This window comes from Scedosporium apiospermum, assembly GCF_000732125.1.
Source record: "Scedosporium apiospermum strain IHEM 14462 chromosome Unknown SEQ_SAPIO_0087, whole genome shotgun sequence".
Lineage (NCBI taxonomy): Eukaryota > Fungi > Ascomycota > Sordariomycetes > Microascales > Microascaceae > Scedosporium > Scedosporium apiospermum.
This window is the reverse complement of record NW_015971788.1, coordinates 36465-59182: the sequence shown is the minus strand read 5'-3', so window position 1 is coordinate 59182 and position 22718 is coordinate 36465. Positions and strand designations below refer to the sequence as shown.

Here is a 22718-nt window from a genome sequence, read left to right as displayed (position 1 = left end):
TCCCTTACTGTTCACCTTTGCTTTCACCTCGCTCCTCTCTCTCTCTCCAGCTCTTCTTCACTTCATCCCATCAGCACAAAAATCGAAAGGCAAAAATGCCAGCAACAAGCGCCAAACCCCTCAGCGCCTTCGAGCGCAAACGGCGCGAAAACCGCCAAGCCAACATCGAGCTAATAAGCGAGCTCGCCGAAGTAGCAACCAACATCCTGCCGACGCCTCCCCCACCCGCCGCGCACGCCAAACACCCGCGACGAAAACGATCCCCCTCGGCGCCCGTCAAGCGCGAGCAGCCCCTCCGACGAACCCGAGCGAGCGCGCGCTTAGCGGGAATCGAGGCCGATAGCGAGGTGCAGAAGCGCAAGTTTGAAGAGGAGGCGGCGGCGGAAGCACAGAAGCAGGCTGCGAAGCGGATGCGCGTTAGTGGGGATCTTGTGTTGGGGAATATTGGGGTTGAGGGGAGGAAGTGGGATAATGATGTGCAGGGGTTGAAGGATATTTTTAGGGGTGCGCAGCCGGGGGTGAGGACGTTTACGGAGGATCAGATTAAGGAGACGACGGATGAGGTGTTGAAGAAGTTGAGGGTTAGGATGGGTGGGTTGACGCTTTATGAGAAGTGGGTGCCGAATGGTAAGTTGCGAGGGTGTTTTCCGGCTTTGATCCCGGCTTTTATGCAAGAGTGTGAATGCTAATGGCAAACCTCTCCCGTCTCTAGATATCAAGCTGGTACCCCAACGAGTCTACAGCATGGGCTTCCACCCCACCCAAGACAAACCCATCATCTTCGCCGGCGACAAAGAAGGCGCAATGGGCGTCTTCGATGCCTCCCAAGACGCCCCTGAAGACGAAGACCAAGAACCCCAAGTGTCCGCCTTCCACACCCACTCGCGCACCATCTCCTCCTTCCTCTTCTCCCCCGCCGACGCCAACTCCGTCTACTCGGCCTCCTACGACTCCTCCATCCGAAGACTCGACATCGCAAAGGGCGTCTCGGTCCAGGTCTACGCGCCAGCCGACGTGTCCGAGGACGCGCCCATCTCGGCGCTGGACATGGCCCGCTCCGATCCCAACGTTATCTACTTTTCGACCCTCGAAGGCGTCGTGGGCCGCACCGACATCCGCGAACCGGCGAAGAAGACGGACCAATGGGTCCTCTCCGAGCACAAAATCGGCGGGTTCTCGCTGCACCCTCTGCACCCACACCTCCTCGCCACCGCCTCCCTGGATCGCACCGTCAAGATCTGGGATCTGAGGAAATTCTCGGGCTCCGGCCACAAGAAGACACCCACCCTTGTGGGCGAACACGCCTCGAGGCTCTCCGTCTCCCACGCGGCCTGGAGTGCTGGCGGACATCTAGCCACGTCGTCATACGATGACACGATTAAGATCTACTCGTTCGCCGACGCCGGAAAATGGAAGCCCGGACATACCCTCACCGAAAAGGAGATGGAACCAGCCCACGTCGTACGGCATAATAACCAGACGGGCAGGTGGGTGACGATCCTCAAACCTCAGTGGCAGCAGCAGCCCAAAGACGGCGTGCCAAAATTTGTCATTGGCAATATGAACCGCTTTGTGGATGTGTTTGCTGCTGATGGGAGCCAGTTGGCGCAGCTTGGGGGCGATGGCATTACGGCCGTGCCGGCAGTTGCGCAATTTCATCCGACGATGGATTGGGTTGCAGGAGGCACGGCGAGCGGAAAGCTCTGTCTCTGGATGTGATGGGGGAACTTCTGTATTTCGTAAGGTTTGGCGTTTGAGGAAAAGTGACGGAAGAGAAGGACGGGAAAGGTGGCAGCTTGGTATCTGCGTTTATTGATTTAGCCAGGAGTTAGAGGGGCGGAATCCGTTGCTCTTATATATATCTGTTGCACTGCCTCTTGGTAGGAAGCCGAGATACTTGTAATGGAGCAGAATGGAACTGTTCGTAACCGATTCATCTCAAGTTTTGTCTCCATTGACACTGTCAACCAAAAACAGGATGTGATGCCAGCAGCAATGGACGCGGGACAACAACACCTACCCGTGTTCGCAGGCTCCAAGCATTACTCTCGGAGTCCCAGCATATATACATGGCTCTCTGTTTTGACCGAAATCTGCAGCCCTCTACAATGCCGACAATTATATCAACTTGCTCCGCCGAGGCCAGAGAAGACTGCCCCTAGATTGTCACCGACTGTATGGTATCTTGCTTTCAAGATCCTAAACACGCCCTGTCCGTTTCTTAAGAGGCTGTGGCAGTTTCCTCAATCCTTCGGTGATTTTGGCCGCTCCTGAGCCCTTCTCTCACTATACCCTCCAGGTCCGCAAGGGAGTTGCTCAACGTCCGCCACTGTCTCAGTCCAAGAAGATTCTAAGCTGCAGCACACTTCGATTTAGCAACGATCTCTCTGAACCGAAGAAGAATCACGAATGAGGACCTAAACTTGACTGTTACTTCCATCAAAGGAACCACTTGCTATGTATTACTTTATCCGTGTAGAACAAGGAAATCAAACCCTCTAATACATTCTCGTCATTACAGCCTCTAGCGCAAGGCAAAACAAAGTATCAAACGCCGTCTATCTTCCAAATCGCCACATCGAAATGCCATCTTAACCATCCATCCTCTTATGAACAGGAACAGGAAAAGACACGAAAGAGAAGAGAAAAAAAAGAATAAGAAGAAGAGTAAAGCGCAAACCAATCGGAAGCAACGCGAAAATAATGCTTGCTCGTCAACATTATATGCTCCCCTCAGGAACATGCACAGCGCCATCTACACACCTCCCCATCACAACTTGTCCCCCTCGGCCCGTTCTCCCGATCCTCGTTCCACCTAGCCCGCAAAACTCTCTAATTCTCCGGGCCAGGCCATAGGTCAGACAATCTCCTAGTAAGTACCTCGGGGTCGGGCTCGTCCCGTCCCACAAATGTCCAGCTCTCCTCTTCCCCTTCGTCATCATCGTCAAGGTCCTTTGGCTGCTCGCCTTCCTTGGGTTTTCTCTTAATCAGCGATTTGGCATATTCGAGATCGCGGTAGATGCACTGTATAGCCATCTCGACACCATTCTCCTAGGATGATATTAGTATTTCTTTTTCTCTTTTCTTCTCTCTTCAACTCTTGCGGTCATCAATGCTTACCTTTCGGATCCTTTGTCCAAGTGATCTAGCCCTGACAATCATACGCTCGTTATGCGTAGCCTCCCAGAGCGCTCTTCCAAAGGAGTTCGCTCCCCACTTCCTCAGCCAGATACCCACACCCAGATCCTCCACCCGGCTGCCAAAGAAGAACTGGTCGCCAAAGAACGGCCGAATGATGGTTGGGATACCCGCCCGGAGACTCGCACCAGTCGTGCCCGAACCGCCGTGATGCGCAGCAGCGTCTATCTGCCTAAAGAGCCAGTCGTGCGGGGCGCTCTTAATGACAAAGATTTCGGGAGGGAGCTCGGGCTCATCAGCGATGGGAGGTGGTCCGCCCTTGACAATGCGATCCGACCATCCCTTGGACAGAATACAGCGCACATCGGCAGCGAGAACGGCATCGATAACCTCTTGCGTCATCTTGGCCGGGTTCTTCACGATGATGGACCCGAAGCCAACATATACGATCTTCTTGCCGTCCTCCCTCGCCTTGGCGATAAAGTTGGCCAGATCCTGCGGCGGCGTCCAATCCTGTCCTTCGTCGAGGAACCAGTAACCCGTGACGCGGATCCAGTCGGAAAAGTCAATGGGCGGTGCAACCACGGAAGGCGAGAAGTTGTACATGAAAGGCACCTTGTTCGGTTGCATCTTCTCCAGGCTGGTGTTGGGAAGTTTGAGCATGTTCCGTCGCCATCGGTTGATCTGATAGGCGGTGGTCTTCCAGAAGACATTGTCGAACAGGACGTAGCTCGTCACGTTATACGCACCACCCATCTTACTCTCGGGCATAACGAAAGCATGTGGATATGCACGCGTACGGGTCCATGGCATCGTGAAGGCCCTGAAGTACGGGATACCAAGCGCCTCGGCAATGTGAATACCAGCCATGGCGCTAGGACTCTCGATGAGCAGGTCACTGCCCTGGCAAGCAACCCAGGCCGATGCCAGTAGCTCGTCGAGCCAGCCCCGGAACATTGAGTTGGCTTCCCGTAGGAAAGACCACGTGAACGTGCCATTCTCAATGCAAAGCCTCATCAATTCGCCAGGGTCACCCTCAACCTTGGCAAACTCGATGCCATGACTCTCGATCCAGCCCTGAAATTCCGCATGTGTCGCGATACGCGGCTTATGACCCTCTGCCAATAATCCCTTGCAGAGTGCAATATACGGCTGAACATCGCCTCTTGAGCCGATCGTCAAACAGGTAATATTAAGCGGGTTTGCAGGTTTAAAATCGAGTAGCGATGTCTTCATGTCGCCGAAGAGAATAGGGGGGCCATCCGTCGCGGCCTCGAGGGCGTTGATCGCATTAGAATTCTCGACTTCGTGCCTCTCCTCCTGCAGGGCGTCCCGCTCGGCTCTAGCAGCCTCGGCACTGGGATCCTCCGCGATGGGTAGTTGGGCTGAATCCTTCATGAACCGTGTTTTCTCCAGGGCGCGCAGGAGCGTCACCGTGCAGTCGTCTCGAATTTCGCTTCTGTTGAACTCAAAGAAGAGCTCTTCGTGCCCGCGGATCACCAATACCAGGCCCGAGTAGCCAAAAGTAAAGCCCTTCTCCTTGTTGACATTCTCAATGTCCTTCAGCGGAAGAATAAGCTTTGTCCGTGTTCCAATCAGCAGGCTCCGGAAGCAGAGATTCTGGTCGCTAATATAAATCTTTCCATACAACGGAAGGACGCGGAACAGGTGGCCAAAGTACGTCGACTGAAGCTTTTCCGTCTCGGGCAGGGCAAAGTGGGCTCTGAACCTCTCGTTGGCCGTAGCACGCTTGTTTCCGTCACTATCGTCATCATCGTCCTCATCGTCATCTGTTCGCAGCGCGTGCGGTTGCTCGTAGTGTTTCCTTCCACCCTTCCACATGCCAGATACCTTCTCAACATAGCCCATGGATTCAGACGCTAGGAGCGAGCTCATCTTCCTGCTAGTAGAATTCAGATAGTTGGCAAACGCTCCGGCGCGTTGTAGCGGGTAGGATCCCATTTTAGCGATTTGCTGTAGAGTCGGTGTGGGTGGTGTTGACTGGCCATTGGGGTCGTGGGGGATCGGGTTTGGCAGATTTCCGGTGCTGGCTGCATGTTTCGGTGCAATGGACTTGAGAGGCGGGGATTGAGGCTGTAAACCACTGGGTAATTTATCATGACGATCCTTGAGGCGAGTGCTAGAAGTGGACCTCCTTATGGTGGGGCTTTGGAACACGTCGCTCCCCTTTAGAATCTGGCTTGCCGACGGATCATCGCTCGAAGACAATACGAGGGCCGACACGCTAGGCTCATCCACGGAGTGGACATAGGACTCGGAGGAGGCGCCGTGCTTCCATGGCGACCCCCCTCTCGCATCAACCCCATCGCGACTCCGGCTTAGAGACCGCCGGGTTCCGCTGAAGTGCCTGCGAGGGATATCCTGGCTGTTCCTCGCGCAATCGATGCTGGATCTACCGAACGGCTTAAAACCATCAAAGCTAGTCCTAGACATATCGGCGCTCGCTCTAGGGCTGACAGGAGGGCTGTGGGGTGACAGAGTCGCCTTGACAATATCTCGAGGAAGGGTCGCCTGAACTACCTCGGCCGGGTCCAGAGGTGAATTTGGTCTGTGGGCAAGGACAGAGATCTTGGGCATATCCTTTTGTCGCGAGGCTGCATCGTCAACCAGAATTTTGAGCACATTAATGGCGTCCTTGCCATGGTTGAAGAAGGAAAAGTAATACTTTCGAAGGCCGTCAGCATCGAGTACAGTTTCGTCGAAAAAGAAAAGGGGGAAGGGGAGAGAGAAAGAAATTTGAATCTTACCTCGTCAAGCACAAACGTCTCGTCATTATCTAACACCCGGATTTTGCAGGTGTCCGCAAACTCCAACATGTGCATCTCTTCGATGTCGATTATGTTCTCAATGGGCAGGGAGATCTTGACGCTGTCTCCGTCATTATGCGACCGGAAGATGACTCGTTGAATCGCCTTGACCCACTCCTTGGCACTAGGAGCACTATCCGCCTTCAGGTGGTATGTCCGATGATGGGTGGTCACGGAGAAGTGGGTGCCTTCCTTTTCCTTGTCTGTGATGTTGGCGGAGATGGCGTAACGCAAGTCAATCTGGCCATTAGGGAAATAAACGTTGGTGGTGTCGGCGTAGTAGGATAAGACGTCCCCCTTGAGGCGGAACCAGTAGCGGTTGTACTTGGGATTCCTCTTGCCGCTCTTGGAGAGGTAACCGGACTTGGAGACCTCGTTCTAGGAGAATGTAAGTTTCTGAGCAACATCACTAGCAAGGTGTGTCGAGCGTTCGCGATAAATGCAGAAGAAGAAGGGGGGGGGGAACGTACGGCTTTCTTCGGAAGATATGCATAGAAGCAGACGTGCTTCGCCGTAATGTACATGAAACCTTGCAATAGGACACACTGTAGGAGCCAGCAAGGGTACTCTAAACGAAGGAGCAAGTCGAGTTAGCAAAGTGCACTGCAAGAAGAGGAGTTGGGGGTGGCTATGGATGAGTAGGAGGTGGTAGCATACCCTCGATAACCTCTTCTGGCTCGTCGAATTCAAATATCTCTTTGAGCTTCCGAGCCAACGGACTGATTCCGAGATCCGTGGAGTCACTATCTCGACTACCTTCCCCAGACAACCTCTCCAAGTCGAAGCTGGGACGAGCTGCCATCTCTGCTCTCGCTTCCAACATACGACTCATTACAGGAGCGTATCGTTTGTCGCTCTCGAGGTCGGAACCACGTGAAACACTGTCGGATGCATCACTTGGGGTCGTGTCGGTCGGGGACGTAGGAAACTTGGAATGATCCTTCTTAAGTTTAGACTTGGAGAGTCGAGGCAAGGCTGGTAAAGAACGTAAAAGCTTGTGATCGGTGATCTTTAGCCGACTCTTTTCGCTGGACTTGGGGGATTTAGCGTGGCGCCTAAATATGGTAGTGCGAGAACCAGGTGGTGGCAGGTCATTTTTGCCCTCGTTGTCGCCTTCGTCATCACTGGACTGGGGATGAAACCGGTCGGTGAAGTCGAGGCGGGAGCCGGCGGCGGCAATGAGGCCAAATATTGACTGGTTCATGTCCATGTACATGGTCGGGCCCTGACTAGCGACAGTCAAGTCCTCCTCGCCAGCATCATCAAGGCATCTTAGCCTCTCGGGCATGTTGGGGTCGTCGGAGGTGATTGACTCTTTTGGTCGGCGTTTATGGAGCTTTTTTGGTACATGCACATGCTTGGCCTTGGACTCTTCCTCCAGGTCGGAGGAGGCGTCGAAGGGCGCCATGTCTTGGTGAGGAGTCGGTGTGACCTCGCACCGAGTCAGGCAGGTAAGAAACAAAGAGGATGGTTGCAAGAGTACTCGGGCGATAACCGTGATTGAACTTCGAGGGAACGAGAAATCTCAGGATATGTTTGATGTCGAGTAATGCAAAAGAGAGAGAGAGAGGATTGAAATATGGAAGCGAGGGCTAGGGTTGTGCTCGAAGCTGGTATTGGAGGAGTCTTATGCTTATGGTCTGGGGTCGTAGGCAGGCACAGCTCGAGCCGCAGTCGGATGCGATGCGTTCATTCGTCGTGGGGAACCTGGTTGGTCCGTCGCAAGTGGAACCGGGAGACCGAGCCTCCTCTCACAGAGCACGGCCGCGGTGGCTAATGGGGCGTCGGTTTCCGCGTATCGTGCATGAAAGATTGGTATTAAGATGGACAACTCGAAGTCATCGTTGCGGGGGAGGTGTAACGTCGGCGTCGGCGATGCTTCGTACCAGTCAGATAGAGAGGGAAATGGAAGATCGGAAGATGGAGTAGGAGTTAGCTCTATGGAGCCAGGCGATATGACCAGTAGGGCTGATGGAACAAGGGAATCAAGCAAGACTGAGCAAGGTAGTGTTAAGCAAGAGGAGGTGGAGCAGCGAACGGATAGACAAAAGGTTGCCTTGCTCGAGCCCAGAATGACCAAAAAGAGCGCGTGAAAATGCAGTCTATTGATGTCTGTAAATGTGCATGTGTAGGTGAGAAAAAGGTGTAGTAAAAAATGAGCCTACGATAAAGCAGCACGTCAGCTCGTGGCTTATGGGGGGTGTCAGGATGTCTGAATTGGTGTTCCATGCGAATGCAGGAAGAGTTTGGGGGAGAGGAACAGGCAAGGGACAGGGTGGGGGAAGTCTACATTATGTTGACAGAGATTATTAGCTGTGTTGTTGAAGATCGACAGTGGCTCTCAGGGCTCTACATGGTGCACCTTTGCTAAGAACTTGAAGGTTATAGAACATCGTATGGTACAAGGAAGGCGACGAGAATTCATGGTACCTCTGCAAGGATAGTAGAGACAAGAAAGTACCTTTTAAGCTGCATGTGTAAAGTAACAATACTCAAGCGTTTCCATAAATTGGCGAATTTCAAATTTCGTTCCAGGTATAGGTACATATTCTTGGCTTTCTTGGCTGTCCGTATTGAGTTCCATTCTTTATCGATAAGAAAGGCAGGAACAATGACATTGTTCAACGCTTCATTACCGTTATACACTACGAAGTACTTGCCTCAGCGCTTCGAGCTTTTCTTCGCCCCTAAAACTTGGCATTCTGCATCAGCGAGGCAGGGAACTGCGAAGTAGACCTCGACATCGACATCGACGATGACTACTCTGTACCTCTCTCTGAACTTGTCCGCGCTGCCACGGTTTCCTCGGTACACGATGGGGGCGAATGTCGTCAAGGAACGGTGGCACCGATATTCCACACTAAGTCCCTAATTGCACACTATTGTACTCCGCAGTACTTCGTACGTTGCTACTTCAACGTTCTTCGTTGGAAAGAATTGTTCGGGACTAGTACACTGTTCTTGCCTAAATCGGCGTTATCGCTGGTGCTTCAATTTTGTCTCTCATCCCTCGCATGTGATACATGCAGCTCACCTGCCATCAACAAATTTGGAGGGATTTCTTCCTTCAAGCGATACTTCGTCCTCCAAGGTAGTCACCGGGTCCAGCTTTGAACTTGTCATGCCCTGTGCGCTTTCGGCCGGGGTCTCCCTTCCACGCCTTCTGTCGATGTCATAAATGGCGTTGCGGGTAACGACGTCCTGGGCGGATGACGCAGTTGAGGCAACATCTCGATCACCCCATGATTCGAGTGCGGCTTTTATCTTGCCTCGGGATGGAGGGCGCCATTCTCATAGTTGAGAGCAACGTCGGTTATCAATGATCCTAGTTTACAAAGAAAGCGATTGCGTTCGTCCGAGACAACTTCCAGAAAGAATGCAATGCCGATGTCTATTCATTCCTGGAATTTCCCATCCTCTATTTCACAATAGCGTACTTCTTTCGGCTCTCTCTCCCGCGGCATGTTTGAAAATTCACTCATAAATTGAATCGGACGCTGCAAGCCCTCTTGTCCGTCTATGCGTCTAAGTGAAAGGAGATCAAGTGGTTTCCGAAGAAGCAAAATGGCATATATCCGATCCCAGATACCAAGCCTTCCCATATTATCGGTCAGGCCGCAACTATCCGTTTGAACCCACGCCATAGAGAGACGCCCGCCTTGGCCCTAGGACAGGGATTACCCTCACCTTTCATACCATCGATTCTAGAATGGATCCCGGGCATTCGGAACTAGGAATCGGCGCTCCCGGGCTGCCCTTCACAGTACTGGTGTACCTGCATTCGCCAGCTAAACACGCTTAAGCATCGCGAGATTCGGCTCAGAGCAACGGCGCCGGATCCGACTGAGTACATGTAGTTGATCACTCAGACCCTTGATAGAGGACAATTTGCAAAGACATAATCCTTCCCGAAAGTTTCAGAGTTGAGGGCTTCTTTAAATTTACTCAGTCGATGTTTCCGCTGGATATCATTTACATTATTGAAGAAAAAAAAAAAAAAAAAAAAAAAAAAAAAAAAGACATTGCATCTTCGTCGTCGTAATTGCCGCATCATCGGGCTACAACAGAGCCTCTTATAGCGTTAACTTCTATTTCTCCAATACAATACAAAGGGGCAACACACAAAGTAATTGTCTAGTTGTCCAACGTTGTCCAACTATCTAATTCTCTGTACTTTTCTTTCCCCTAAAGAAAACACTCAACCCGCCCATTACTTTCCCCAGCGTTTCTCCCTCATCGCCTCCCTCCATCGCCTCCGCAATCCACCCCGGAAGCTTTCCACGTATCCTCTTCGCCGCGTACCGCCTATCCACGAGGATGATAGCAGCGTAGTCACCTCTGTGACGAATAGCTCTGCCAATACTCTGATTCACAGCCCGCATGCAGGCATTTTCATAGAAGGACCGAGCAGCATTCTTAGCTTGAGCCATCGCCTGGTCTTTAGTCATCTTTCTACCAGGTATGCTCGTGGTAGTACCCTCGGGGGCATCCGTAGTTGAAGATGAAGAGGAGGGGAGTAGACGCGACACAGTGGTGGATTCGATATATTCTATTCTCGCCTTCCACTCAGGGGAATTGATATTGGGATAAGGGAGTCCGATGATGAGGACACACCGCCCAAGGCGATCAGAGAAGTTGATGCCCTCGCTCATTTTGCCACCGACCACGCTGAGGAGTAAAGCGCCCTTTGTCTTTGCGTTGGCTGCGGGTGATAATATCGCGGTCGAGTAAGCTTCGAGAATCTCGTCGCTTGAGCAGCCCTTTGATTCACGGAATATTTCCTTCCTAGTGCCCAGTCGATCCCACACCGAGTTGGGAGCGCCGGGAGGTTTTGCTTGCCACGCCTGTACAACTTCGTCTAGGTAGCCGTAGCTGGGGAAGAAAGCGACTACCCCATCTGGAACTACAGAGCAAATGTTCAGAAGCGCGAGGCCGAGATCATTGATCATGGCCTTGTCCCCTCGGCGCTGAAAGCTGAACTCGAACGTTGGTGAGGCATCACCGGCACGAGATCGACCGAGGGTCCAAACGCAGAGATTCTCGCGGGGGATAACGTGGCCGCAGCTTAGCGTTGTGATCTTTTCGGCCGGTAGATAAGGAAATAGGTGAGCAGTGTAATCGTCAAAGGGAGACATGGTGCCGCCGGCGAGGATGACGGCGCGGGCGGAGGAGGCAATTGAGGAGAAGGCGTGAGTAGGGGAGAGGAGGAGGTAGGAGAGCTCGATGTCGCGTGGGGTGGAGTCCAGTTTTTGGTAAAATATTCGGCCTTCGAAACTAAGATTCGTGAGGGCAAGGAGGAAAGAGAGGAGGGTATGGAGGACGGGGGTGGATGATTTCGCCGCGGTTTGGTGGGTAGAATCGGGTTGTTGTTCGTCTTCGACGTAGGAGACGTAGCTCTCGATCTTGTAGGCTAGTTTCGATTCTTGGATATATTGAACGAGCTTGTACATGTTAATTTGGTCGATGGCCTTCTGTCGTAGAAGGGCATTTGCGTCCACAATGCCATGTTCGCTCTGCGCCGAAAATTAGCACACGAGTCAAGGACCTAACCGGCACAAGAGAATCCTACCTTTTGCTTCATGGCGCCATCCAGCCAGTCGCTCAACCCTTCGACAACACGGCCAACTCGGCCCACCATGACTCGATTCTCCCCTTTCAGCTTCTTGCCAAACTTTCGCACGTATACACTGAGCATCTGCCGCGCACGTTTGAGTTCGCTCAGTTTGATCGCCGCAGAGTTTACGTTCGACACAGCGTCCATGATGTTATGTGCTTCGTCTATGATGACAACATTGCCTTCGAGTTTGATGCCAAGTGCGTCTCTAGCACTCTTTTGTAAGAGGAGCGGATAAGGGAGAGTAATGATCTCGGATGCAGGGATCGCCGTTCGCGAGGCGTAATACGGGCATACCGCTAGAGACTTTCCCAAGGTATAAAGGTCCTCGATATCAGGAAGCGTAGCAAGGGCCGTGTCCCGAAACTGATGAGTTTGGGAAAGCGTTTCCTCATTGGGCAAGAACTTGCACTTCTCCTTCGTCTTGGATTGCTGCAACTCAGCGCAGCGATCATTGATGGCCGAGAGCGACCCAAGCCTCGCAACAGACGGGTTTATGCATAATTTTTGTCGCGATGACAAAGGAATATGCTTGACATGCTCTTTATCCTTGGATCCATCTGCCGTCTTAGGCGAGGATTGCATTTTTGGATAGCTGGAAGGGAAAGAAGGTCGACGGAGCTCTGATATAAACTGGCTCAGCTGAGAATGCGTCCTGGATGCGTAAAATATCTAGGTATATTCGTTACTACAATGTTCTCCTACAAGGACAATAAAGAGACGATGAGGTACTACCTTCACTTCGTCCTCGAGCTTGTCGTCAGTATCACTCTGCTTCTTCACCCCGCCAAGTCCGCCCATCCGTGCCAATATCTCTCTGGTTTCGGCACTGAGCCCAGAGAAGGGATCGCTTCCCTTCGAATCGTCACCCTCCCAGTCATCTAGGAGCCACTCGGCATCCTCGTCAATCGGTCCTTTCCGCGTGCTCAGTGATTCCTCTTCGCCAACACGCCGTCGCTTGGCACTCCGTCTCGCCTCCATAGCCTTTTCCTTCTGTCGTATCTTTTCAAGCCGTTCCTCCCTCTCCTCCCACCGCCGGGTGAGTTCCTCACTCTTTCGCTTGAGCAGCTGCTCGACCACCCAGTCGGGCTCATCGGCGAATTTGGCGCCTAGGTCCTTGAGCGCCGCTTCGTGGGACGACGCCTTGAAGTTGCGCAGCCATGTGAGGGAGGAGCAGATGAGAGAGAGGGACTTGCCGGTGCCCGTGGGACTCTCGAGAATTCCGATTTGACCATTGCCAGCTTGGAGGACTTTGTAGACCGCTTTCATGAATTGGAGCTGTACGTCGTAGGGCGTATAAGGGTGGTGGAAATTTACCGGTTCATCTTGGGAACCACCCTCGTTGGCAGTCTCGGATCTCAGTGGCAGAGACATTGTAAGATGTGGAGACGAGCGCAGTGTTCAAGTTCAAGATCTCAAGACGCGACTAATGAGAATTGAGTTCAGGAACATCTTGAACCGCGACTTGAGAGTGTCACGTGGATTTATGTGGAGGGATGAGTCAGCAATGGTAGTGTCTTCGAGCCCGCTTCCATCATGGACTTACACGAAGTCATGGACTGACATCGAGATACTCAACATGCTGAATGAGAACACCACTGATAGAAATTAAAAGGAACCACCAATGTCAAATTCAATTCAGCCGCATAAGAACTGGGAGACTCAGCCGCCGTACCGGTCAGCATTAGAAAGGGAAGACTTTGTTGCCCGCTATCATGGGACATGCCACTGTGGGCGAATCCGATACTCTCTAAGCCGCGAGCGGCCACTCGCATCCAAGTATTGCCACTGTCGTGACTGCCAAGTCCTTCATGGTAGGTAACTATGGCATATGAGAGCGTGTCAAGGTACTCAACTCAGATACCAGGCGCACCATTCCAATGGGCAGCCATCTTCCACAAGGCCGACATGGCCTTTGACAACGGAACCTCCGGTCTCGCCTTCTACAGATCGGCCACCAAGACATCGGCACACGACCTGCCCTGCAAAGTCAGCTGCAAGTTCTGCCGCACGCCAATCATGGATGAAGGGAGGAATATGGCGCTCATCTTCCCGACGCTCATCAAGTTCCGCAGCGAAGAGGAAAGGCAGCTCTTTAAGCCACGGTATGCTTCTCCCTCCTGTTGAGTAGCTGTATATCAGCCATGCCGCTGGTACAATTTTGGCTAATTGCTGGTGTTGAGCCGGAGGTGCCACATATTCTATACTCAGAGAGTGCTTGATATTCCTGACGGAGCAACAAAGTGGGCAGGAATGGATGGCCAGAGTGAAATAATCTGAGGCATCTTCAGTCTGATGATCAAAGTAGAACCCTACGAGGAGATGAGGATCCCAAGCTAGTGTCGGCTTCTACAACTAGTAGACTAGGAGAGCCACGGAGTGCGCAGACAGGACCGAATGTCGGGAGGATTTGAAGTGAATGGAAGACTCCTCCAAATCAAGGCTTCTCGTCGCAAATTCCCAATTCCAAGGAGCCCAAAAAGCCTACAGCCCAAAATGATATTACGAGCTCTCACCGGCCAAACCAAGCCAGTTAATAAGCGTGAAGCCGCCTCTTTCGAGGGCTTGTGTTCGAATTCTACCGTCTCCCAGGTTCCTTCGAAACACCGGTGGAGACAATATCGATCTAGCTGGGAGGCGCCGCCCTTCAAGGAGATGAGTAGATTAGATATGAATTTCTAAGATAGAAATCCGAAAACAATCTTTTCTCTCCCTTACCATTGAAAGCTTCTACTTGTACTGAGTAATTGATAAAATTCAAGAGGGGTATTTTATGGGAATGTGCTCTAATTTAGTATCTACTGTGAGTCTTATCTTCTTAATTGATGGCTTGCTTTGAGTTGTCTGAGTCTTGCATTCGGCGTATTTGCTTGATTGAGGACATGTCGGCTTGAACTGGGAGCCAGGACTGACTGATTGAGAGGAGGGGAGCAGTTTGGTGGGGTAAATGTTATCTGCATTCGACCATCTTGGTTAGCTCTGTCCTCTATACTCACGTGACTATTAAAGCGCACGGACCAGATACACACGCACACACTCTGGTTAGGGCTCCGATTCCCTACGCCCAGGATTTGCCAAAGTCCAGCCGAAGCGTATCACCCAAAAAAGAAAACCTCTTTTGCACACCAATCCCCACGCCAAAGTGAAAGTTCGCAACTTTTCACATCCAACAACCCCTTGACCCCCCAACCGAGCGACTATTTTTCGATAATACCGTCGCCATGCCTACCCGATTCTCGAAGACGAGGAAACAGTACGTTTGAAAACCGTTGTCCAGTTTTGGCTTCCCCCGACAAGTTGTTGTGTTGGCGCTGTTTGGGGAAGATATCGAGGGAGACAATGAAACTGACAGTCGATGCGCAGCCGGGGACATGTTTCCGCCGGAAAGGGCCGAATTGGTACGAGCGAGAACCCGTGAATTGATCGAGATGGGGATGAGGACGAAACTTCTAAACAACAATGCGTGTAGGCAAGCACAGGAAGCACCCGGGTGGTCGCGGTCTGGCTGGTGGCCAGCACCAGTGAGTATATTCCTCAAGGAATTGTGACTATGGCGAACTTTTTTTCGTTGCTGACCATTTCGTTCCTGCGCAGCCACCGAACCAACATGGATGCAAGTCTATCCTCCACCGAAAGCCTTTGGAGTGCGATACGATCGAAGTACTAACCCTTTCCCTTAGAAATACCACTATGGTTACTTTGGTAAAGTTGGTATGAGGTACTACCACAAGCAACTCGTATGTAGCCCTACTGTTCTCTCTCGCTTTGAAATTTTCAGGATCTGACTGTCTCTAGGCTCACTTCTGGCGCCCCACGATAAACATCGACAAGGTAATTTCCGCCCGATTCCACTCGAGATGACACCGCCCGAGAGAAAGATCGAGTCAAACAGAGAAACCCCGAGGATGCGCAAAAGATTATTCGGAGGATGCAATGGGTGCTAACAGTCGACTCTAGCTCTGGACCCTCGTCCCCGCCGAGACCCGTGAGGCCTACCTCGCTGGCCAGAAGAAGGACACCGCGCCCGTCCTCGATCTCCTTCCCCTCGGCTACTCCAAGGTCCTCGGCAAGGGCCGCCTCCCCGAGATCCCCATCGTCGTTCGTGCCCGCTACGTCAGCAAGCTCGCGGAGAAGAAGATTACCGAGGCCGGTGGTGTCGTTGAGTTGGTAGCGTAAATTATAACTTTGGTACTCTTGTTGCATTCTTAGGGGTGTCGGGAATCATGAAACCTTTCGGTTCGGTTGAGGGAAAACGAAAAATCTTCTTAGAGGATATTTTTGAGCACAATCTCGGACGAACTCGAAAAGGGAACAAAAAGGGAATCGGACGGTTGCTCATGTGCATTGACTCTATTATCAACGAGGAGTTTTGCGAAATACACCTGGGATTGGACGTGAACAAAGCAAAAGAAAAAAGAAAAACATTCCAAAACCAACGTCGCGCAAGAGAAGAGCACTCCGGGAGGCGGGTGGATGCTTTCTTGTTGGCCAGCTGTTTCGTGTTTGTGACTTCAATGGTATTATGATATTATGACCAGATGCAATGAACCGCTCCGCTGGACCATCAAGAGGAGGGGAGGGGGAGAGAGGTCCAGTACCTCGAGCTGCCTATCTACAGTCCCCGTCTGCCGTATGTGCTAATAATGTCCACTAGAAATACAAATCGTTGCCATATTCATATGTACTCCACCCCAATTCCCATATAGAAATTCCCATATAAACTTGGTGATACTTCAACTCCTCCCTATCATACGTGAACAATGTCCATCTCATCGTCAACGTCATCCCCAATCTCAACTGACGCATGCAGGTCACGCTCGGGCAAAAGAAGGAACTCATGGTTCAACGCTTCACTTGCGCTGATTCGCTTACTAGGATCAAGTTCCAGACAGCGGTTCAAGAACTCCACAGCAAGCTTCTCATCATCATCAAGCGGCTGTCCCTGGCCGTCCTTGCCACCGTCCGTCCGACAAGTGGACCACAAGATGATCTTTTCAAGATTGAACCCATGCAGGCCAATCGTAGGAATGGTGGTCTCCATGACGCAGCCATGCAGGAGGCCGGCCGCCTTCATCTTCTTGGAACCGAAAATCGTGGTGATTTCAATCAGGGCTTCAACATCATCGGCACTGTTGAAAAAGGGAAACCGCCTGCTGAGGATGGTCAGGAGTATGACGCCAACAGACCAGATGTCAATCTTGGTCGTCTGCTCGGTACACTTGAATAGAACCTCCGGGGCGCGGAACCCTCTCGTGCCAGCACGATTGGCACGTCTCGAAGGCCGGGTGTCAGTCTTGGGGTAGCCTTGTTGAGGGCCGGCTTGGCCAGCTACGCTCGACTCCGCGCGGCGTTTTCGGACGGTGGGGCTTTCGTGGCAGAGACATGGCCGGGATTCAGTGCCTTGCCTCTCGGCGAGACCAAAGTCGACCAAGACGCCCCTCTTCGTCGAAGGGTCGTAGAGAAAGTTGGTAGGTTTAATATCCCGATGGAGAATCTTGGCTTCATGGACAGCCTCCAACGCCGTAAAGAGGGAGCGCAGGTAAATGGCCGTGTCGACCACAGTCATCTGCCGGAAGTAGTCCCTAAAGTCTGCATGGCGAAAGTAGGGTAGGATGGCAACGACCTGGTCGGTGGATCTGAAAGCAGTGATGAGGGGGCAGACAGAAGGACAGTTGCGAAGGACATGGAGGAGCTCCAGCTCATTGAAGATGCGCGCTGGACTAGAAGTGACGTAGATTTTCTTGATGGCGACATACTTGGGCCGTCGGCGTGGCTCCGACTGGGACGGGTGACTTCGGTTTCGATTCCTTTTAAGCGGTGGGGGCGTCCACTTGACGTTTTCCTTCTCATCAAAGTCCCAGTGGTTGATATACTTGTCATACTGGAGATCCTCCGCCTTGTAAACTGTCGAGAACGTGCCTAGAGCTGGTGTTAGCGACGGCTCTGAGAATCACTCGAAAGTGCGACCATGAGCCACGGAAGACAAACCCTCGCCAATTCTCTTGATTAACCGGTACTTCTCCTTGAATCCTGGGATGCTCCTCTGAAGCTTCTCCATGTCCTGGGCGACGTGGTCCGGTGCAGAGACTTCATCGTCGGAGCTCTCCGTTTCATCAGAGGGCTCTTCTTCCTCTCCCTCCTCCCCGCTCACAGCACCTTCAGACTCTGGCCTGACTTCCTCCGTCCTTTGTTCCGACTCGTCAATCATCTCGGCTTCGTCTGTAGGGGCATCTTCGTGGATTGCAAAGGCCTGGCCAGGCACCGGACCCCGAATCATTGACGCCATGTCTATATATCTATATGTCTTTCAAGAGAACCTGCCATATAAGTGGGTGAGGGTTGGCAGGCTCCCGACTGGAGGGAGTGAGATTGGGGGCAGAGTGATATCGAGACGCGGTCTCAGTGGGGAAATGATACTTCCAAGGGTGAGAAGGAGGGAGGCGGCAAAGGAACGGGTTTCAGCAGAGCATTGCGTAACGAGTGCATGCAAGGGGTATGTGAGCTCGACAAGTATAAAGTGAAAAAAATGAGAAGCCGAACCAGTCAACTCGATCAATTGGCATCAATTGGGCGTACTTCGTAGACACATAGCAAGGTCGAGTTTCGTTCGTCATGTCAATCGCCGTGTTGATTGATTCCTTCAGTGGGCGAAGAACGGGTTTGCAGGGGTGACGCGAGATTCTCAGTGGTAGCGTGGCTCTGATGAGCGGGGGCGATTAGCGAGGTACGAAGTACATTCCGACAGTATCTAAAGTAGCAGTGACAAAGTGACAAATTGACAATCCCCATTGATATTTTGGTGGGGTGAAACTCGATGCGGCTCAATTTTATTTGTTAGGCGCGTGTCGCAAAGAAAACAAAAACAAACCGTTGCCAAGGTCGACGTCAACTCCAACCATCAAATCGACTTCGCTGCACCACCTCAATCCTCCATCTCCAAAACGCCACCAACGACGCATCTTCAATTCAGAGGTGGTCTTTCGATTGTTGTTGATTGCTTCATAGCCCGGTGGAATTTTCAATTCTTCTCTCGCTGTCCTCTCCTGGACACGGCCATCCAACACTAGCCGTCGATATATCGCCCGCCTCCTTCGCCCGCCGCCCGACGGCGCAACCGAAACAATGGACGGCATCAGCTTCGACATCAATGAGGCGCTCAAATACTACATGAGTGACCCCTTCTCGGTGCCCACGCCCGAAGCCGACTCTGCTCTTCTCGACTGCGAAAACGATCCCGAATCCCTTACGAATGCCCTCATCAACCCCGTGTTAAACCACATCGTCGATGCTGTGGCAGAGTGCCCCGAGGCCATTGCGCGCCCGGCCTACCTGGACTCTCTCCAGTTCCTTTTAAAGTTTGCTTCCACCTTTTCTATTTCGTCTAATTATCAAACGTTAGGGTCGCTCGCTGTGAGGCAGCATTCTAAGCTCTCCGGTTCTTCCAGATACCCATCCTTCCTCTCCACCCATGCTCTCAGCAAGGTCTTCGATCTTGTCATGTCTGGGCTCTCCGCCGAGGCCGACGCCATCCACCAAGAACACGAGTCGCCCGACGAGCAAGAGTCCGGCGCACACCACAAACAGCTCCTAGAGATTTACGGCTTCCTCTTACAATGGACCATCGCCGCTGTCGAGACTAAGGCCGCCGAAAAGTCATCCACCACCGCTCCCGTCGCGAGGGGTAGGGGCAAGCCTAAGGGCAAGGGTGCTGCAAAGGACAAGGAGTCGAGCTGGGATTCCGCCTCCCAGTTGCAGGCCGCTATGGAAATTATGTGCAAGGTCCTGAAGCTGAAGCTCTCCAAGATCTTCTTGACAACTTCGGAGCGAGATACATTTATCCAGCAGCTGCTAACCCGGCCAGTCTACATGATTCTCGAGAGCGAACAGAGGGTCAAGGACACGCCCATCAGGATGCATGCCTTCAAGGTGCTTTGCATGGCTATCAAGCACCATGGCCACGGATATGGTATGCGAGCTTATCATTGGTTTTCTTCTGATTTCTCCCGCCTCCGGCTCTCAGGCGATTGCTGACTCTGTGTGTGTAGCTGCGCAAATTTCGATCGTTCAGAACTTGACGTATTTCGAGCATCTATCCGAGCCCATGGCCGAATTCCTCCACATTCTCGCCGAAACTTACGACTACAGCCAACTTGCAGAGGAGGTTCTTCGAGAACTCAGTAACAAGGAGTTCAACTCCAATGATACGAGAGGCCCAAAGTCTGTTTCAAGCTTCATTGTCAAGCTTTCCGAACTATCACCGAGGATTGTCATAAAGCAGGTCACCATGCTCGCCAAGCAGCTTGACAGCGAGGTACGTTGAAGATTGCTTCCACCCGAACCCAAGAGCCACTGACTTACCACCCGTTCTTGTTCAGTCGTATACTCTGCGATGCGCGCTGATCGAGGTTTGCGGCAACATGATTGCCCACCTGAGTCGTCAAGATGAGCGCGGTGAGAATCACAAGACTCAGCTCAACGCATTCTTCGATGTTTTGGAAGAACGCTTTCTCGACATCAACCCCTACTGCCGGTGCAGGACTATCCAGGTCTACGTCAAGCTCTGCGAGCTGGAGCAAAAGTTCCCCAAGCGTAGGCTCAAGGCTGCTGAGCTAGCCACCCGAAGTCTCGAGGACAAGAGCAGCCACGTGCGCAGGAACGCCATCAAGCTCATCGGAACCCTCATCAAGACACATCCCTTCACCCACATGCACGGCGCTCAGCTCGCTCGCAAGGAGTGGCAGGCACGTCTAGACCAGGTCGACGCCGAGATTAATGCTCTCAAACCCCCCGCCGATGCTCCCGCGATGGGTGACGAGGCCAACACGACGACGGACCAGGGTCTCATTGACGAGGCCACCCAGATCGAATCGCCACAGAAACAGAAACCCATGTCGGATGAGGAGAAAATTGCCGCCATTAAGAAGGCGCAAGAAGAAGCTGCGACTTCCGAGGCCATCAGCAAGCTGACACTGCAGAAGCGCTACTACACCGATGCGCTCAAGTTTATCGATGTCGTGCACGAAGCGACCACTACTGTCTGCCAGCTACTTGGGTCTAGGAACAAGAGCGAGGTCATCGAGGCGATCGACTATTTTGAGATTGGAGACGCCTACAATATTGAGCAGAACAAGGTTGGCATTCGCCGCATGCTCAGGCTCATCTGGACCAAGGGCAACAGCGATGAGGGCAAGGGTGTCCAGACCCACCTCATCGACTGCTACAAGAGACTCTTCTTCGAGGCCCCTGATAATTTCAGCCCCAATGATGCAGCCATCTATATCGCCCGCAACATGATCAGTCTTACTTTCGGCGCCACTCCCGCCGAGCTGACCTCGCTTGAGCAGCTCCTGAGTACTATGATGAAGGGAGGCATGATTCCCGATATTGTGGTTGCTAAGCTCTGGCAGGTCTACGGTGTTCAGAAGCGTGAGATGTCGAAGAAGCAGCGCCGCGGCGCCATTATTGTCCTCGGTATGCTTGCCACGGCGAGCCCTGAGATTGTCGTCGGCGAGATGGAGACCATGCTTCGCACTGGTCTTGGTGCCCATGGCAGGGCCGACCTGCAGCTTGCCAAGTATACCTGCATTGCCTTGAGCCGCATCAACCCTTCTGGCCGAGCGAGCAAGGAGTCTGCCGTCAAGTTCTCGCGGCTGCCCAACGACCACGCGGTCCTTCTGCGACTTGCCGCCATTACCGAGGTGCCCACCGAGAGCAAGGAGTGGTATGGTGTTGCCGAGCAGGCCATCAACGCCATCTACGCTATTGCCAAGCACCCTGACAGCCTGTGCTCCGCAATCATCCGCCGAAAGACGAGGCAGGTATTCGGCAGTGGCGGCGCTGCTGCGGCTGGATCCCGCCCAACTTCCCGCGACGAGACGCAGGCCGTCACGCAAGCTGTTACTACCACTGTCGACGCAGACGGCACCCAGACAGTCGTGCTCGCCCCCCAGCCTAGGACCCGCGATGCTGCAGTCGGCCTATCCCAACTTTTCTTCATCGTCGGCCATGTTGCCATCAAGCAGATTGTCCACCTCGAGCTCTGCGAGCAAGACTTTAAGCGGCGCAAGCAAGAAAAAGAGCGCGAAGCGGGATCCAAGGCGGGTGACAAGGGTGCCGGCAAGGACAAGGATGACGAAGGCGACGAGCTCGACCTCATCGGCGGCACGACAGAAGACGACTTCACCGAAGCCATGACGCACATCCGCGAGCGAGAACTCCTTTACGGACCCAACTCGCTCCTCGCCGTCTTTGGCCCGCTCGTGTCTGAAATCTGCGCCAATAACACGACGTACTCTGACAAGGGACTCCAGGCGGCCGCGACGCTCTGCCTCGCGAAGCTCATGTGCGTCAGCTCGGAGTACTGCGAGACGAACCTCCCGCTCCTCATCACCATCATGGAGCGCTCGACGGACGCCACCGTGCGTTCCAACGCCGTCATCGCCCTCGGCGACATGGCCGTGTGCTTCAACCACCTCATCGACGAGAACACGGACTTCCTGTACCGCCGCCTCGCGGACTCGGAGATCTCCGTCAAGCGCACGTGTCTCATGACACTGACATTCCTCATCCTCGCGGGTCAGGTCAAGGTCAAGGGACAGCTGGGCGAGATGGCGAAGTGTCTGGAGGACGAGGATAGGCGCATCGCGGATCTCGCGAGGATGTTCTTCACGGAGCTGAGCACGAAGGACAATGCTGTTTATAACCACTTTGTGGACATGTTTAGCTTGCTTAGCGCTGAGAAGGCGTTGGAGGAGGAGAGCTTTAGGAGGATTGTTAGGTTTTTGCTTGGTTTTGTTGAAAAGGTACGTTTTCTTTCCCCTTCATCTCTCACTCTCTCTCTTCGTTACCCAATGTTGTCTGGTGCTAACCGTCTCGAACAGGACAAGCATGCCAAGCAGCTCGCCGAGAAGCTCGCGGCGAGGCTCAACAGGTGCGAGACGGAAAGGCAGTGGAACGACGTCGCCTTTGCGCTCGGTCTTCTTCAGCACAAGAACGAGGAGATTACCAAGCTCGTGTCCGAGGGTTTCAAGGTTGTCCAAGTCGCGGCGTAGTTTTTCCTTTTCCATCTTAGTTGAGTCGTAATGCGTGTAATGAGGAATATGGACTGGATTGGGGGGGTTATGGGATGTGTATGGATT

The 22718-nt window shown here is 52.8% G+C and overlaps 7 protein-coding genes across 7 annotated transcripts; 4 read left to right on the top strand and 3 right to left on the bottom strand.

The window, feature by feature from the left end:
- Positions 1-95: 95 nt before the first annotated feature.
- SAPIO_CDS2745 (WD repeat-containing protein) lies at positions 96-1719 on the top strand (the record flags this gene model as incomplete). Its single annotated transcript, XM_016785689.1, has 2 exons — positions 96-627; positions 713-1719. The coding sequence occupies 2 exons, from the start codon at positions 96-98 to the stop codon at positions 1717-1719; spliced, it is 1539 nt and encodes a 512-aa protein (XP_016644471.1).
- Positions 1720-2832: 1113 nt separating this feature from the next.
- SAPIO_CDS2744 (Sterol 3-beta-glucosyltransferase) lies at positions 2833-7374 on the bottom strand (the record flags this gene model as incomplete). Its single annotated transcript, XM_016785688.1, has 5 exons — positions 2833-3051; positions 3121-5823; positions 5907-6344; positions 6437-6534; positions 6624-7374. 5 exons carry the CDS (start codon positions 7372-7374, stop codon positions 2833-2835), a joined length of 4209 nt encoding a protein of 1402 aa, XP_016644470.1.
- Positions 7375-10126: 2752 nt separating this feature from the next.
- Positions 10127-12954, bottom strand: SAPIO_CDS2743 (ATP-dependent RNA helicase chl-1; the record flags this gene model as incomplete). The annotated part of the gene is made up of 3 exons (XM_016785687.1): positions 10127-11479; positions 11536-12252; positions 12316-12954. 3 exons carry the CDS (start codon positions 12952-12954, stop codon positions 10127-10129), a joined length of 2709 nt encoding a protein of 902 aa, XP_016644469.1.
- A 534-nt stretch (positions 12955-13488) lies between these two features.
- On the top strand, positions 13489-13920 carry SAPIO_CDS2742 (uncharacterized protein; the record flags this gene model as incomplete). The annotated part of the gene is made up of 2 exons (XM_016785686.1): positions 13489-13685; positions 13872-13920. 2 exons carry the CDS (start codon positions 13489-13491, stop codon positions 13918-13920), a joined length of 246 nt encoding a protein of 81 aa, XP_016644468.1.
- Positions 13921-14801: 881 nt separating this feature from the next.
- SAPIO_CDS2741 (uncharacterized protein) lies at positions 14802-15756 on the top strand (the record flags this gene model as incomplete). The annotated part of the gene is made up of 5 exons (XM_016785685.1): positions 14802-14833; positions 14944-14978; positions 15050-15101; positions 15261-15282; positions 15538-15756. The coding sequence occupies 5 exons, from the start codon at positions 14802-14804 to the stop codon at positions 15754-15756; spliced, it is 360 nt and encodes a 119-aa protein (XP_016644467.1).
- Positions 15757-16327: 571 nt separating this feature from the next.
- On the bottom strand, positions 16328-17866 carry SAPIO_CDS2740 (Cell cycle serine/threonine-protein kinase hsk1; the record flags this gene model as incomplete). Its single annotated transcript, XM_016785684.1, has 2 exons — positions 16328-17499; positions 17569-17866. The coding sequence occupies 2 exons, from the start codon at positions 17864-17866 to the stop codon at positions 16328-16330; spliced, it is 1470 nt and encodes a 489-aa protein (XP_016644466.1).
- An 836-nt stretch (positions 17867-18702) lies between these two features.
- Positions 18703-22631, top strand: SAPIO_CDS2739 (Condensin complex subunit 1; the record flags this gene model as incomplete). The annotated part of the gene is made up of 4 exons (XM_016785683.1): positions 18703-19546; positions 19626-19891; positions 19956-22382; positions 22461-22631. 4 exons carry the CDS (start codon positions 18703-18705, stop codon positions 22629-22631), a joined length of 3708 nt encoding a protein of 1235 aa, XP_016644465.1.
- Positions 22632-22718: the final 87 nt, after the last annotated feature.